Here is a 17,034-nt window from a genome sequence, read left to right as displayed (position 1 = left end):
CGCACATACCTTCAGTGGTCAGTCTTATACACCCATCATTGCTACATAACAGCAATCTGCACCCCTGGTAAGTCAGGTTACTAGATCAGTTTTTATTACAAAGGTCCAATCACCATGTACAGTTTTTACAACGTCACTTTGCCGGAAAAAGAAAAGACGTGTGACTGTGCTCTTGAACAGATGTGCCAAAAGTTTTCCCCAAATGGTTAAAATAGCACCATCAAAGGTAGGTCTATGAAAAATTGTTCAACCATCTATCGGAGTGGTGGGGGGATATTTCACATGGGACAAAAGTGATAAAAGAGAGTGGTTAGGAAAAGAGCTGCAACAAGAACCAATGAACATAGTCCCAGGTCATTTACTTCTGAGGAGCGTGTGCGGTTGCTCGCTCATAAGACAGGATCCAATAATTGGGAATGGCAGCTGGCTGCAATCCTTGGCCATGTGGTCAAACCCAGGCCCATCTGTTCAGCCCAGTTAATCCAACTGATCTGGATTTCTTGAGGGCCTTGGGAGGTAGAACTAACTGCAGATATAGCCACATGGGGGGCAGCTACAGAAAACCATGTCCTTGCAGCTGCAATAAGCTAAGCTTTTATATGGTGATGGGTGGCACTAGCTTTGGCTCAATTCAAAGTTAGCCACAGCTATTTACATCCCTCCTGTCTGACACACATAGCCAAGAAGTGGGACAATGTTTATTTCCCCAAGTCCAATTCCCAAATATGGAACCACTTCCAACAACGTCACAGGGAGCTCAGTAGAGTGCAAAGTACCCCCCCATCCTATCCTGTCCCATTTCCCATTTACTAGGCTTAATGGCTGCAGCAGTGAGCTCTTAGTGGAAGCTTCTATTCCTCTTAGTGGTGCCATGGATAGTGCATCAGCAGTAGTCCAGGTACCAAAGTCCTTGGCATGAATGTCAGGTGCCTGGAAAATGACATCTCTCCAAGTTCACTCTGCCAAGGATAGTGCTGGTGTGGTGCTTAAGCTGTGAGAGAGGAGACAGAAATTGGGGGAAATATGGTGATTTTGTAATGCAAGGAGAAATTCAGTCTGGACAAGCTGGTGTCCCAGTCAGATGAGTGCAAACTTTGGTGCTGCATTGTTTAGTTTAAGAAGCTATGATGCATCTCCAACTTATTGTAATGTCCAGCTAGGGGCTCAATGCCACACACACATGCCCATGAAGTCCACAGCTCACACACTGGCCCCTGTGATTCCCATAAACCAAAGGAGCCTTGAACTATTCCCTCCTCCATACCAAAGTCACCTCAAACGTGGACTACTGGATTCAGAAGCAAGAAAAAAGTGTTCTCAACTCCCAGAAGCAGCGGTGTCTCAATGAGCCACTGCAATCTGAAGCAATACTCAACTACTCGTCGTCGTCCCCCCAAACTTCCAGGGAACTGTAACGTGAAGAGGGAGCTCCTTCCCCAGAAACTACAAGTCCCAGAAACCCTTGTCAGATAATTTCTACTCCTGACATGGCTCCATCCCTCAGAAAAGGGGGCAGAAGAGAACATTTGCTTATTGCTTCATTTCAACAGGTTACCTAGGCACAGAAAAGAGAAAGTCAAAGAGAAAGGCAAGGAGAAGAGAAAGTCCCCAAATCCCCAAGCACACCACCCCATGTTTAAACCAGGAAGTAGCCTATGCAAGAAGAGATTGACCACCTAGCTACTGTAGTGTTGTGTCTAAACAGGATCAAAACCCCCGTTCTGACCTGGCTATTAGGGAAATCTAATGTTCCTGCATCTCCCCACTCACAGTACAAGCCAAATCCAGCACCAACATCTCCCTGCTGACAACAGCACCTTGAAAAAAGTTTGGTTAGGAGGAGTTGAGAGGAGGAGAATTTGCTGTGTTAGAACAAGGCACCACAAGAATGTCAAAGAGGCGGGTCACGCACAGGGCTGGAAAAATCCTGCAATGTTTAAATAAGATCCGAGCAGAGTGGTGTGGCAGCTCTAAGAGAAGCTCTCCCAGGCCCACCTCCGCTCTAGATGGGCTCGGGTTTAAGCTTGTCCACTAGAAAGTCATTCACAAAGGCTTCCACGATGTCCGGTGTGATCTCCTCCACATCCATAACATACTTGGCACGGGCAGACATGTCCAAGATGGTGAGGAGGGGTGCTGCTTCGGGGAGGTTGGTGTAATCCCGGAGAGAGTCTGTCATGTCATCCTGGAGAGTTAGTGAGAAAGAAAAATCTGGTTAAAAAAACTTGGGAGAAAGTCATAGACTTTCCTGATTTCCATAGACTCCTGATTGCGCACACACCAATATACCTGTTACCCAATTGGGGCCTCTGTGATTGGGTTTTTTAAAAAAAAATTTAAATGTAAAACAGAATGCACCAATGCAAACTTGGTTCCTGGTGCAGTCATGAGATCAGGGGCCTCCGTGTATTGTCATCTACGTAAGAAAAACACAGCACACAGGCCCCAGTCAAACAATTGGCCTATCATCTAGTTCTGCTCATATTCTATTCCAAAAGGATTGAAAACTGCCAACATCACAATGGCCTTATAGAAACCCACGGTCTAGCTACTTTAGAGAAGTGGTGTGGCTTAGCAGCTAAGAGGCTGAGCCTTGGACCAGAAATTCCCTGCTTTGAATTTTGCCCCTGCCATGAACTTGGTGGCTTTAGGCAAGCTGCTCCCTAAAATATGATCCCATATTTAGGCCTCAGCTGCAATATGGGATCAATAATACAACCACCCTGTATGTATTCTATAAAATATAGAATTATATACTAAAATTCTAAAAACAAATTCTACAAATATAATAAATATATGTGAAATGCTTTGCACACTCAAAAAGGGCTATACAAATGCTAAACAGGTATGTCTGTTTGGAATCCTATGTATAGGTACTGGACCCTACATCTCAAAAAGGATATTGTAAAGCTGGACAAGGGGCAGAACCGGAAACAACAGATGAAGACACTGTAGCACCTTCACTGCAAGGGAAGATTAAAGCATTTGGGGCTTTGTTCTCCAAAAGGCAGCTCAGGAAGTGCCTGCAGCAGAATGAGGCAGTGGAATCACAAGTACTTCTTACAAATGTTCCCCCTTGTTAAGAAAAAAGAACTCCTGCACAGAGTGACCGAGAGCTTCCAGGAGACAGATTTCAGTCCAGTCCTTTGCCTGCTATGTTTCCATTTCACACCAGCTTAGAGAATGACAGCAACTGTTACCCTGCACATGCCCAATCTCGTCTGATCTTGGAAGCCAAGCAGGGTCAGGCCTGGTTAGTACTTGGATGGGAGACCGCCTGGGAATACTGGGTGCTGTAGGCTTATACCATAGTCTTTCGAGACTGAAGGTTGCCAACCAGAGAATGTCGGAATAAATTTAGAGTAGGGCCTGTTGGTGGCTGTTAGGCAGGATAACTAAGCAGAACCTCTCAGTACAGGGGCAGTCTACCACTGAACACCTCCAAACAAGAGGACCTGCCTTGCCTGTGAGCTCCTCAAAAGCCACTGTTGGGCAGAGTGAACCAGAATGGCTGGGTCTTTGATCATCAACTCCTATGGGGCAGGGCTTGTATGCCTTTGGCTTGCAAAACTCTGTGAAATGCCATGGATGCAGAAAGCTCTGTACAGTACGTACAGCACAAATTTTAGGTTCTTATAGACCATTATCAGCCTGAGAGGGAGCAATCACAAAAAATGCCTATTGTCTCGGCCAGCCACACACCCACCCCCCACCTTCCAGCCCTGCCTGTCAGTCAAGCCACAATGAAAACTGGGGGAAGAGATGCTGGCAGACAGCCCCACGCCTCCCTCTGCGGAGAAAGGGTGAAAGCCAGGTCAAAGGTTAAGCCCTCCCACTATTTGGCAGCAAGGCCTCCATGGCGCAAGGTCCAGGAGCCAAAATGCAACTGAGGCCAGGGGATGCTGTCAGCTGCCGTACACTGTGCTGTGTCAGCCACCTCCTGGACAAAGGGACCGTGACCCCAAAGAGCTGAAAGGGTGCCTTTGTTCCGCACATGCTGCAGTCGCCACCATTCCCAGCCTGTGCTGATGCTTGCAGGAGTGTGTCATTCAGCACCCTGACAATCTCTGCTTTTGTTTGAAAAAAGCAAGCAAGCTTCTAGTCCTCAGGCTTGACAGAAAATAAGGCTTCAATGCTTATTGACACCTTCAAACAACCTTCCTTGCTCTGTGATGAACAGAGCCAAATAAAATGATGCCCATCTGTTTCTGGATAACACACTAATATTTGTAACTATTATTTTTGAGGGGAGTAAATCCTAAATGCCATATAAAATATATATTTTACAAAATAAACCAAAATATGCACTCCTGTCTTAATGGATTCATACAGGCTGCAGAATCTGGAGTCCACTAGACAGCCAAATGCAATGTCATGGCTGAAAGGCTTGAACTGTAAACCATAAAGCCTCTGGCTCTGTCATGAATATGTACATTAGGCCTAGGTTAGCATGTGGAGCCTAAACCAAACTAAGTCAGTAACGGAGAAGTGGCTAGCAGTTCCTAGCTGCAAGAATGTGAGTAAACAAACAAAAAGATTGTTGTCTCTCCTTTACTGACCAGAAAGGACAGACAACAAGAATTACAACCCATTGGAATGTAGCACCTTTGCAGACAGAAAGGCGCCTTATCAAGCTGATGAAATGCAGTTGTGGATCTCCAGTTGGGAGGGGTAAGAACTAGGAGGGCTAGCAACCAGACCCACTTCGAGAAGGTTCTGTCCTCGAAAGTTTCTGATTGGACAGTCTAAATAAGTATGAAGTCACCTCAGTGCTATTAGCATAAGAAGTATAATAATGAGTGCCCCAAGGGGTGTGTCCGGTTCCTTCTTTGATAGAGGTTTTGGGTGCAACATCCTGCACGCTTGGTGCTCCATTGTCCACCATGGGCATCTGGCCTCACAGGTAGTCTGGAGCTAAGAGATCTACAAGAGAAGCTGACCCAGGTGAGAGATAGGGATTAACAGAGATAGCCAGCTAGCTTTATTATTTTATTGCTGATATGTTTCCTAGATATTTATGCCTCTAGCATTTGCTGCCTTATGTACTTAATAAACTAAAATCTCTTTTACCAAGTTGTTTCATTGCCTGTTGGGGCAAAGGTTCAGAATCCTGCCTAGCCGTTCAGCAAGCTACCAAGTGCTCATTGAGGTCTAGTAACTTGAGGACTGAAGCTTTAACTGGAGAAAGAGCTCAGTGCCTGCAAGGGATAGAGTTAAGCCTAGAGGGTCTCAGTGTCCCTGGACTGAGGCACTGGCACGTACAGGGTGGTGGCAGTACTACTGAACAAGGGGTCTTGAGGGCTTTAGGGTTCGAGAACCAAGAACTCTGAGCACCCCAAACCCCCCCTTAGTTTGCGACAGGCTCCAATGTTGCTTCTGCCACAAACACACTAGGAGACCCTTGGGCAAGTCTCTCTTTTCACCTTCAGCCCTCCTATCTACAATAGCACTGGCCCACTTTGAGTTATTGTGAGAATTTCTTCAGTACAAAATGCTAGTATTATTTTTGCTTAAGTGAAGTTCATACTGTCCTGAGCATCCCTCTCTGCCCGACAACGGTTCTGCCCCCCCACCAGACGGCCCACAGTGGCGCTGCCTCCACCCATCTGTCTGGCTCTCCCGCATGACAAAATGGCGGCTGTTTCTAAATGCGCAAAGCCAGTTAGCAGCTTGAACACACAGAGCGCGTGCAGACGCGGGGAGTGACCTTGCCAAATTTAGAAGCGTAAAAGCTGCCAATGGAGTCAGAGGTGTCCTGGAACAAGGACTGCCCATTACAGGAACAAAGGTCCAACTCCTCCAACTGGCCACAGCCGATTCAATGGTGCAGTGGGGTGGAGACGCACAATGGCGCATTGCAGGCGGAAAACAAAGTCATGCTGCTGATGAGCTTTCCTGGCATAAGGGGTGCAGCAACATTTTTTGCAAAGGTCCCAAAGCCGAGAACAGGACTCATCCAAATCCGCAGTCCGGGTGCCATGGATTCCCTCCCTCCTCCATCCTTGATCTAACTCATCTGAGAAACCCGACATTTTACTCTGTATTCCACAAAGGAGCTTCCACGCGCACAGACCTAGAGGGTCACAGTGTCAGCTCCCCAGAGGCAACAGGGCGTTCCCGGTGCAGTCGGATGCCGAATGCAGCTGGCAAGGGCGGGTTTCAATGACCCCTTCATAGGCGGCCAACAGGTGCGGGTTGTGCAGCACTTCCTGCACTGATTGCAAGCCTCCCTTCTCACATTGATATCTATTTCTATAAAAAGCATTTGAAAGATGGAGCCGGGGAAACCCCGCCCTGATTGCCGCAGAAACTGCAGCGCCCGTGATCAATGCGGCGGCCGAGTGGGCGTCACCTGCACACACCGCAGTCCCATCCCTCCCAGGGTTTTCCGTGAAACAGGGCCAGGGGGGCATCCAGGAGCTATAGAGGAGGTGATGAATGGGTCATTCAAGGACTTGTCAGAGAGCTGGCAAGCAGATGGTGGGGGGAATGAATGGAGGGCAGTGTTTTTGTCAATACAGACCAGGCTAGCAAGAGGCCTGGAGAAAGAAAGCAAAGAGGGACAAGAAAAAAAAAAAACTGTGTGGGAGGGGGAAGGGGTGCAGGAGGACCTCTGTGTTACAACTCATTCCTCCAACAAGGAGAGTATTGAAAAGGGCTTGGGGATGGGCGGCTGAGATCTGAAACGTGTGCTGGGGGACCACAGGGAGGGGGAAAGTGTATGCACTGGGGTCTAAACAGAAAGAGCAGCAAGACATGTCTGGAAAAATGAGGAGGAAGGGAGGGCCTTCAGCAGGTATGTTTATTCATATTTGTTCTGGTAGTTTGGGGAAAAAAATCAAGCCCCCAGTTTCCTAAAGCTGAGCCATGTTTCATCCAACGCCCCATCCCAGAATTGGTACACTGTCCCCAAACCCATTCAAGCCCACATATTTGATCTGGATTAGACCAAAGGCCCATTGGCTCAAGTAATCAGGTTCTAAGCAAGGCCAGCCGGATGCCCCCAAGACTGAAGTTCACAAGCAGGCCTTTAAAGTGATAAGCACATCTGGTTAGTCCCCAGCAGCTGGGACTGGAAGGTCAGCTGCCCTTTGCCCAAGGAGGTTCCATGTCACTTTTCACTGCCAGTGTCAAGGACAGTATATCTGAATATACACAAAGTGCCACATTTGTAGTTTGATTCTGCAAATTCTCTTCGGGTTTGCCATGTAATAACCCTGTACAGAACTACATTTCCCAGGGTTGAGTTGGGCAACTGAATCATGCGCACCAAAACAGAGAACTCTCTTCCTAAATGGACATTAAACATGCTGAAAATTTATGCAAAACTCCCTTAACTGAGAATTTCAAGGGAAATGTCACTGGGCACCCCCTTACATAGGTCTAAAGCCATTATCCCACCCACGTACCTAGATAGTTAAAAGTTTAGCAAGGAAATAATAAAATTTTACATGTATAAAGCACATCATAATATTTGTTTAAATTTAGTGTTCAAAGTGTTTTGGATAAGTTAGCTCAAAAATTCTTACAACCACCCTACAAAGTAGGCTGAGATTAGTCTCCCTCTGGCAAAGAGGGGCCCAAGGAGGAAAGACAATAGTTTGCCTAAGATCTCATTCACACCAACAGCAGATAAGGTGACTAACCTGTACCACTTCAGATTGCAGGATGAGGAATGCTCCTCTATACAAAAAAAGCTGGAGAAAATGAACATTGAAGGGGGAAGAGTTCTAGTTCAGCCCATTCCCTGCCTCGCTAGCTTTCTGTGTGAGAGAGATGTGCTTTTTCATGCAGAAACATTCAACCATGCAATGTCCAACCTGAAATCTGAAGTAGTGCGCTCCAGAAACAGGCCGATCACCTTATCTGCAGGTGATGGAAACAAGGTCTAAGTCCACCTGGTGAGTTTGTGGCAGAAATGAGATTTCAACTTGGGAATTTCTAGATTCTCAGCTACAGTGCTATACAAGCCTACTTCCTTTTCTTCCTCCAAGGCAGTAACTACACTGCCAACTTATAGCGATTTGACAGTCCTGACTTTTCACAAAGGATTCTGGGAATCATGGCTGGCCTCACTGCCACCATGAGCCTCTCATGGCAACCACTGCCTTCTCCCACCCACCTCCATATCTTTGTACTGCTGCTACCTTCCTCTGCCGTCCCCTCTGAAAAGAGGCTTTGCCCCAGAGTCCCATGGAATAAGGTGGCACCCCCCCCTTATCCTGCTGCTTCCCCATTCACCAAGGGGAAGGGTTGGAGAGACCAGCCAGTCACCAAGCACTTGGCCTGTCACCTATGCCATGTCCCTCTTTCACCAAAATGTTCTGGGTCACTCTGTGCAGGAAAATCTCTGCCCCTCACCCCCAAACTACACTGTTTAGGGACACAAGAGCACCACAAACTGGCTTAAGCCTGTATGTCCGCACTCCCTAAAAGAGTTAGAGACACACAAAGAACAGTGATTAGTCAGGCTAGACCCACATGTAATGGTTGCCCCTTTTCCCCATGACCCCACCATACCTCCCCAGCCACAAAAAACAGCAATGGAGCCTCTTCCTCTTTGGCTTTGTATTTGGCAATTATCTTCTCAGCGATGGGCTGGATCAGTTGCTTGGCTGCCTCAGACTCTCCATCGTCATCCGAATCTGCAGGGCAAGGACACAGAGAAGGAAGTGGGAGATTAGCATGGAACATGCCAGCTTCCAGAAGGACCATGGGGAGCAGGCAGCAAGCAATCCTCCTTCTTCCCCTGATGCTATTTAACAATTCCCAGATGTGCCAGCTTTCCACACACCCTTGGGGGACAAGACATCCTGGGATGGTAAAAAGGGCCTGGAGAGAAAAGAAGATGGTTTGCTGTTCTCCCAGAATTGCCTGGTGAGTGTCCCTCAAGGGCTCTGCTTACCAGGTGGCAGTGGGAAGCGTGAGTGGTGGATTCTCATTGCCTCAGGAGTTGGCCAAGAACACCTCTGGGAAGCCCCCAAGCAGGGGATTCAGAGGCACACTACCCCTGAAAGTGTAAGTTCCACTCAGGTATCATGGCCATTGAAAGACTGCTACTCCACTAGGAATCTGTCTAATCCTCATGTACAGTCACCAAAACCAGTGGTGGCATCTGTTTGGGAGCCAGTGCCAGATTCCCCTCTACGGGACCATTCTTAAGTCATTGCAATGACTCACTGTGCCTGCAGGGCCTTCTCCGGCATACCCCCCCCTATGAACGGCAGCAAATTGGGGGCTGCAAAACTCTCTTGGTCTCAAGTCACCTGGAATATGGCTTAGAAATGGGCCCCTCCCAGGACAAAACCATTTGCCAGCTCAGTTCAGTAGCATCTGACAAAGTTTGAATTCTCTTGTGGGAAAGAGCTGGGCTGGTTATTATTATTATTAACAGTATTTATATACCGCTTTTCAACTAGAAGTTCACAAAGCGGTTTACAGAGAAAAATCAAATAACCAAATGGCTCCCTGCCCCAGAAGGGCTCACAATCCAAAAAGATGCAAATGAATACCAGCAGACAGCCACTAGAACAGACACTGCTGGGGGGAGGTGGGCCAGTTACTCTCCCCCTGCTAAAAAAGGACCAACCACTTGAAAAAGTGCCTCTTACCCAATTAGCAGGGTTGGGTTCTCCATTCTTAAAGGGGGAGCAAGTCTTGCAAAGAGGGAAAGAGGCCCCCCCCCTCCCAGCATGCCATCCTCCTCTCAACTTGAAAACAGACTCCAGAGGCAATCCACATCATATCCGTAGTTGCACTCAGGGAGCAGGATTATTAATGGGATTAATTTTTCCACCAACTAAGCTAACTGGCACCCTTCCAACTCCCTGCCTTCTGGCTGACCTCCCCTGAGACTCCCAAGTAGGTGGCAAATGTAGATGATGCAAAACCGATTAATAAACAGTCACAGTTGTAGTTTCACATGAAACACTCCCCCCTCCCCCCACACACAGACCCACACATCCACCCAATGCCTTCAAACTTCTTGGAGGTTGCTGCTATTTAAAGGAAGGGTGTTGAGAATTCAAGAAGAAAGGGCAGGGGGCGGGTGGGGAAAGTGATGGAGATGGGGCCATAAAACATCCTTTCTGTCGGGTTGGATACATTGGAGAGAGTCTTCTAGCAGCACAGAGGGAGACTTGGGAAATGGAAAGGCAGTTTAGAATAATTATCTCAGGGAAGACTGTGCGTCTGCCTTGATTCCATACAAGCAAGTGGGGGAGGGGAAAATATGGGAAGTGGTCCTGAGACCAGAGTTCAGTTTCTTGAGAATCTCAGCTTTCAATGTCAAGTCTCTAGTCCTCAAGGTTGCACAGGAATGCTTGAAAACACCAGAATTTTGGAAGGCAGAATTGTAGGCTCCCCCCCCCCCCCCCCGTGGCTGTCATTTGATGTCAATGGGTGCTTCTGTCCCAGGGGTAATAGCAGCTTCAGAGTGGCAATTTAAACTGGAAAATGCTGCTGGGTGGGTGGAGTTTACCTCTCCTCTCCCCCAGCATCACAGCCCTGTTTCAATTCAGGAGGCCCCACAGCTTTTTTTCAACTAAAAACAGAAAACATCTGGTGGGCCAAGTTCTTCCACGTTTTAACACAGCCTGGCCCCCACTTTTCATTTTAGAAAAGAATCAAGTTTCTAGCCCTTTTGCTAGGCAGTGCTTGGTGGAATCCCAGAAGGCACGATGGCAGAAAAGTCTTTGAAAATATGTCTCTTCTCAGAACAGGAAAAATATATTCAAAATGCTTGTTTGGTTTGTTTCCTCATGAAAAGAGTAACAGCCTGCTGACACAGTTGTCCCAATGAGAGCTTCAGTTCCAGGGCAAATAGCTGCTGTGGCAGCCCCATTGTGAGATTGAGAGGGAAAGCAGGAGAAAGAGAATAGGATTTCTCAGCTTAACCTCACACACACAATAGTTGTGAGGATAAAATGAGAGAGGGGAGAACCACGTACTGCTGGCCTTTATCATCCAGCTTTGGCACCCATGGGTTTGACTCACTGCAGGCGCTGACCTCATATCCGAGGGGTGTCAGAAAACCTCCCTGAAGCATCAGAGAGGCATTCTGGTTTCTGGAGGACTAGACATCTTTCTGAGTCTTGGAGAAGGGTGGAATAATCAAAGTAAAAAGAAAACAGGAGACAGAATACGTTCTGTGGTCCAGGGGCAGAGACCGAGAACAGAGAGAGATGACCCTTTCCTAGAACACGATAAAGGGCCAGCCTTCAGGCAAAGAGCACAAATGGAGGGGGGAGTGACCACCTGAATTTACAGGAGACCATGTCCGCTGCAGATGTCTTGCCAAGAGCCCGATACAAAAGGGGAAGAACACAGTCAACACTTTGCTTGGTAGGACTGACAGATATGCACTACTCTTGGGACTCATTAGGAGGGCTCAACATTTATCACACGCTGGGCTAACGGCATTAGGCCCAATGGGGTACCATGACAACACAGTTGTCGGAAAGGGCTGCTGTGCAAGGGGAGGGCAATTTACCCTTCGAGCAAACCTCTGGCAATGCTTACTGGATCATTCTAAGCCCCCCCCCCCCTTCATCCCAACCAAGCCCACATGCAATTGTCACCCCACAGGCAGGCCCAGGGGGGGGGGCATTACGCCACTGAAATAGCAACCCTTTCCAGAGCTGTCCGTCACTACCAAGACAAGTGCATCCATCACCTAGGGAGCACAGCATTCTATTCCTTCCCACTGCTGCAAGGGGTGGCAGGGAATTGGACGTGATGCGCTGGAGCTCTGGTGAATTAAAAGCCAGGGTCACAAGCACGCTGGAGAGAGAAAAGGAGGCCCGAGGGGGCAAGGGCTATGACAGGCCGGCAGCAGGGATAGAGGGAGGGGTGGGCAGAGTCCTCACATCAAAATACATTCTAAGGGTTGCACTATATGCTGCTTCAACCACACAATTGGAGCTGGCATGCTTGAATTTTTATTCAATAAACAGGGGGATTGGGGCCCCCCCAGATCAGGACTGTAATGCACGTGTCGGTGTGGGAGGGAGTTCACCCTCTGCCCCATCACAGTTCCAATCCACCCCTCTCCATGTCTAGTTTCCTTATGGGATAAAAAAGCTCCATATGGGACTACCTGCAGCCTACATGAAGGGGCCCAAAGAACTGGGGCAAGACAATGACTAAGTGGAAATCCCTGGCTTGCCTGGTAATCCTCTCAACCTTTGAGCATTGCAAAATAGGGGAATTGTACTGCCCTACCCTACAGGGTTACTGCTAAGATCACTGAAACAGTACCCCTATATGACACATATGTGAATATGGGCACAATCCTAACCAGGTCTACTCAGAAATAAGTCCTGTTTTGTTCAGTGGGGCTTACTCGCAGGAAAGTGTGGTTAGGATTGCAGCCTATATCACATTAAGAACATATACCAATGCCCTAATCCTCTTTGGATGCCAAGTCAACAGTGGTGTAAATGGTTGGCAACCTTCAGTCTCGAAAGACTATGGTATAAACCTACAGTACCCAGTATTCCCAGGCGGTCTCCCATCCAAGTACTAACCAGGCCTGACCCTGCTTAGCTTCTGGTGTGATGTCTTGCTAATACAATGCTGATGGCACACCGATGCCAGTGCAAGAAGGGCCAAACACCAAGTCAGTCCTGGTAAAGCCACACTAGTGCAGCCCATCCCAGTAGCACTTCCAGCATCCATGGAAGCACTGACACAGTCCATTATCCAAGGAGCAGCATCCTGACATCAGCAAACCATCGGTGCGATGCCTGTGTGTCATCCGTGATTTATGGATGTGATGTCCAAGGAGCCGATCACTGTATCCCACCAGCTCCAAAACTGGCAGTCAGAGCAGCATTGCCAGGGTAAACTGATCAGGGGGAAGAGGCTGGTGCAACGCCAACCTAGGAATAAGCAACACTGCCACAGGTACCACCCTCAAACATGAGCAGATTCCCCCTACACACAAGCACCCCCCACATGCCGCAGCATCCCTACCTCCTACAGGAGTCAAAGCAGCAAAGGGGCAAGGAACTGCTAGGAGACCCTGCACCGTCAAGTCCCTTCAACTTACTCACACACACACACACACATATATCCAAGGAATACCTTTTGAGCACAACAAGGGAAGAAAACTAGGGCAGCCACATTAAACAAACACACAAGTCTCTCCATGGCAAGGGTTCAAGTCTGTGTGAGGAAATCCACCAGATGGAAGGATCTGTTATGCCAGGGGAGGGAACTGGGACAAATCACAAAGGGAGCCTCAACAGCACCCAGGCAAAGCAGGGTGCTGGAGCTCACTGCACAAAGACACAGCCAAGATAAGTTCGAGCCCAGCCTAGGGACTTCCCAAAGCGAGAATCCACCCAGCAGGCAGACTTCTACACCAATGGGGCTGTCACTGCACAGGCATACATGGAGACACACTGGCATACCTCCAGGATTGGACTGGGTCTTAAATATCCAACACTTCAGCTAGCCTGCACTATGTAGTGGCTGGAAGTACTTGGAATGGGAAGATCTGGGTTCAGCTCCCCTCTCAGCTATGTAACTCACTGCAACGCCCTGGGTGTTTGTTTCTCTAACAATTTCACAAAGGATAAAACGGGACAACCCCATCTCCTTGGAGAAAAGGCAGGATATACACATAACAAATAAGGTCATCTAAAATTGTACAAGGGAATTTTCTGGTTGTGGGAACGCTCAGGAAATTGGCTAAAGGAATAGTGAAAGCCTGCTACAAAGTCTGAACTGGGTGTTCTAAAGCACTTTGTCGCTAAACGGTGATTTACAAAGGATCAACTGTTAGAAGCAAGATCAAAATTGAAGCAAAGCAAAGATCTAATTACATGGAGAGAGTCTACATTTGCCCCGCCATCCTCCCAGGTCATTAGTACAAACCCAAAGCCCTCGAAGGGGTTTAGATGTAAGTGCCGTAACAGGGGAAAAGCTGGCCCTGCACTACAGGGGGTTCCAAACAATCACATTCAGACACAGCTTGAGCCCTCAGTCGACCAAAACACAGCAGACTTCGGGAGGGAGGGAATGAATGCAGCACAGGGAACTGCCATTGTAGGAGATGTAATCAGGCAGAGTTTGCCTGCACACCGCAGCAGCTCATCCTATTAATGTACAACATCGTCTCCCAGGGGGTGGTGTTTGGGAGGGCTACAGCCTCTCCTTTCCACTCTCTGGCCTGGAATGTATTCATGATCAGGACATTTTGCGGGGGTGTCAGAGCAATCAAGGCATCACAGAGTGTGTGGCATGCACTGCTGCTTGGTAGTGAACCGAGACAGACAAAAAGGAAGTATTCCACACAAGAGGCATAAATAACCTGTGGAACTTGCTGCCACTAGATGTGGTGATCTGCTCTTAGCTTAGGTAGCCTTTTTAAAAAAAAAGATTAGGCAAGTTCATGGAAGATATGTTAAGATTATTATTCGTAATAATCAAAATGAACACGTTGCTAATAGCCTTATCAGGACAACAGAACCTCCCTGCACCAATGAAGTCTGCCTCTTAATAGCAATGGCTGGAGACAAACCAGGACAGGATGAACAGTACTTTTGTGCCCTACTTTTGAGCTTTCTGGAGGCATCTGACTGGCCACTACTGGATAGTCCTTTGGGCTGATCCAGAAAGGCTATTTTTACCATGTCATAAGACATTCTCCATCTACCTAGAGGAGTGGTTCCCCAACTGTGGATCGGGACCTGATTTTTGGTGGGTTGCCAAAGGGTGATGGAAAGACCAGATAACTAATTGCCTCAAGCCCCAAAGCTATCAAAAATCAGATACTGTAGCAGCTAATTACCCTGCAAAGAGCTCTGCTCCTGCAGTTTGCAAGTTTGTGTAAATATAGGGAGACAAATGTTTGAGGGTCTTTTCTGGCTATTATTACTTATAAATAAATATTTATTTCTAGCTCTCCTTTTTAAAAAGTCTGGTAAACCTAGTTGGGTCCTTTTAAAAAGTGGGTCCTGGTGTTAAAAGGTTTGGGAATCACTGACCTAGAGTGATATGTACTCTGCAGCTAAATACATGCACCCTTGTATGCCAGCTTGATTTAAATTTTATAGATTTAACACCACAAACTGGATTTGGAACCTGTATAAAGCATGCAAAGTTCGCAAATTGACAACTTTCCATTTTTCATGACTTATTCCGATTCTGGCTATTCATGCAGGGAGGGGGACATAACACAAAATGTTATATGCATAACACAAAACTCACACTTCCCCAAGCACTGGAAATCTTTACCCATCACTCCCTTCCCCCAACTTCCGCAATTCTGGTACATACTGCCTGTGCAATATTTGCAATCATGAGGACCAGAAACTTAAACAAAGGCTAACATTCTAAGGAAGTTTCATTTAGTGGGACAGGAAGAGACTTTGCACAGGGAGCACCGGGGTTCCATACCTACAAAAAGAACGAGGCACGGACCCTCATTCAGCTGCACAGCATTGGAGTCTGTCAGCTCCAGGACGGGCTTGGGATGCCAGGGGAACTCCCGGCATTCAATGTCGTTCAGCACTTCCACCCGGCCTTGTCTTGTGATCACGTCCCCCTTGGAGTCCAGGACAATGAGGGTTGGGATGCCTATAGCAAAGAAGGGGAGAAAGAGAGCAGCGTCTTTAGCCTTTGCAAAAAGCATCACAAATATCAATAGGAAGCCTCTCTGGTTCAATGGCTCTCCTTTGAAGAAAGTGCACCCCCACACAGTAGTTCTGTTTGCCCACATCTCTATGCCATGGGCCCCACTGACAAAAACAGAGCAGTAGGTAGGAAGTTAGCAAATGGAAAAAAATTAGATTCAGCTAAATCTAGCAGGCCATTTCAAGAGCAAAATGACACAAATACATACATTCAGACCTGAGGGAAACCACAACAAAAGATTTGTAGCATGGAGATGAACACTTTGTCCATGGGAGATCCAAGACCTCCCACCAGTGCCCAAAATAGTCACCCTCTCAAGCTCAATAGCAGCCTCCACCACTCCTCTCCTTCCTTCTCTTTGGATTCAAAATGGAAGAGGGAAACAGAGCAGCAGAGGACGTGCAGAGGAGGAGAGCGGTGGGTAAGAGCGAGGGGGTCAGCCTCCAAATAACAGATGCTGAGGACAAACTACGGGAGTCAATCACCACCTTCATGACTTGCTTGTGCATTTCCACAGCAAGCCAAAGCAAGGGACCTCAGTCCAATCCAGCAATTCTTCCCCAGCTGGCCAGTCAAGGACAGAAAGAAATACTAGGCTAGGTGGACAAGTGCCTGATCTAAGAATTTATTTTGCAACCAACCACTTCATATATGCACCAGTCAAAACTCAGTGGTACAGCACTGACCACTTTGCGTGCAAATGATCTCAGATTTGAGTCCCAGCATCATCCATTAAAGGAAGTCATTTGGCAGAGTTAGGAAAGACCTAAGGTCCTCTACAGCAAAACTGCAAGAGTCTGGCACCAGGTTATCAGATATGCCAGTCTGTCAGGAAGTGCTGACCCACCCAGATCTAATAAAGTATTCACTAATTATATTACTGCCAAGCTGCTTGCGTTGTCTCCAAGTGGCTTCCATAGCCTGTCCCAGCCACATCATCGCCAAGCCAGGCAGGACTGTGTGTGTGTGTGCAGGTACTGGCAAGGTCAAGAGCCTACTCCTGAGCCAGGAGCACACCTCGCCAATTTTGATGCCAGATTACTAGAAGGGTTGGGCAATTGGATGCTGGACGAATGGAGGTTTATTGTACTTTGGAGTCCCGATATAGCCAAAATGGATCTTCTGGGCCAGGCAGCTTGGTTGCCACACTCATCTGTTTGACCAAGGCTGGACCCTGGCCTGCAGCAACTGAGATGGCATGCCAAATGTCCCTCACCCCAACACTTCAAGCCACAGCTCCTCTTCTTTCCATTCCCTGAATTTGAAGAGGAAGACAGGAAGACAGAGTAGGAGACTGTAGAGCGATAGGTCCCTGGTCTCTCTCCACTATTGCTTCCCCCCCCCCAATCCTGGCTGCCTGAAATCCCTGCTGCCTTAAACATTTGATAGACA

General features: G+C 47.8%; 1 protein-coding gene and 1 pseudogene across 1 annotated transcript in view; one reads left to right on the top strand and one right to left on the bottom strand.

Annotated features, from left to right (window-relative positions):
- Positions 1–78: 78 nt before the first annotated feature.
- The window catches only part of NXN (nucleoredoxin), an 89,157-nt gene continuing 72,201 nt past the window's right edge, over positions 79–17,034 (bottom strand). Inside the window, exons 6-8 of the mRNA XM_066635748.1 lie at positions 15,406–15,585; positions 8,521–8,645; positions 79–2,185 (exon numbers count right to left, since the gene is read on the bottom strand). Of these exons, the coding sequence (XP_066491845.1) occupies positions 2,003–2,185; positions 8,521–8,645; positions 15,406–15,585 (488 nt within the window). The 3' untranslated portion in view covers positions 79–2,002. The remainder of the gene's footprint in view (positions 2,186–8,520; positions 8,646–15,405; positions 15,586–17,034) is intronic.
- LOC136659644 (5S ribosomal RNA) lies at positions 3,186–3,302 on the top strand (annotated as a pseudogene).

This window comes from Tiliqua scincoides, chromosome 8 (assembly GCF_035046505.1).
Source record: "Tiliqua scincoides isolate rTilSci1 chromosome 8, rTilSci1.hap2, whole genome shotgun sequence".
Lineage (NCBI taxonomy): Eukaryota > Metazoa > Chordata > Lepidosauria > Squamata > Scincidae > Tiliqua > Tiliqua scincoides.
The sequence above is the reverse complement of the archived record's forward strand: the minus strand, read 5'-3'. Positions and strand labels throughout refer to the sequence as shown.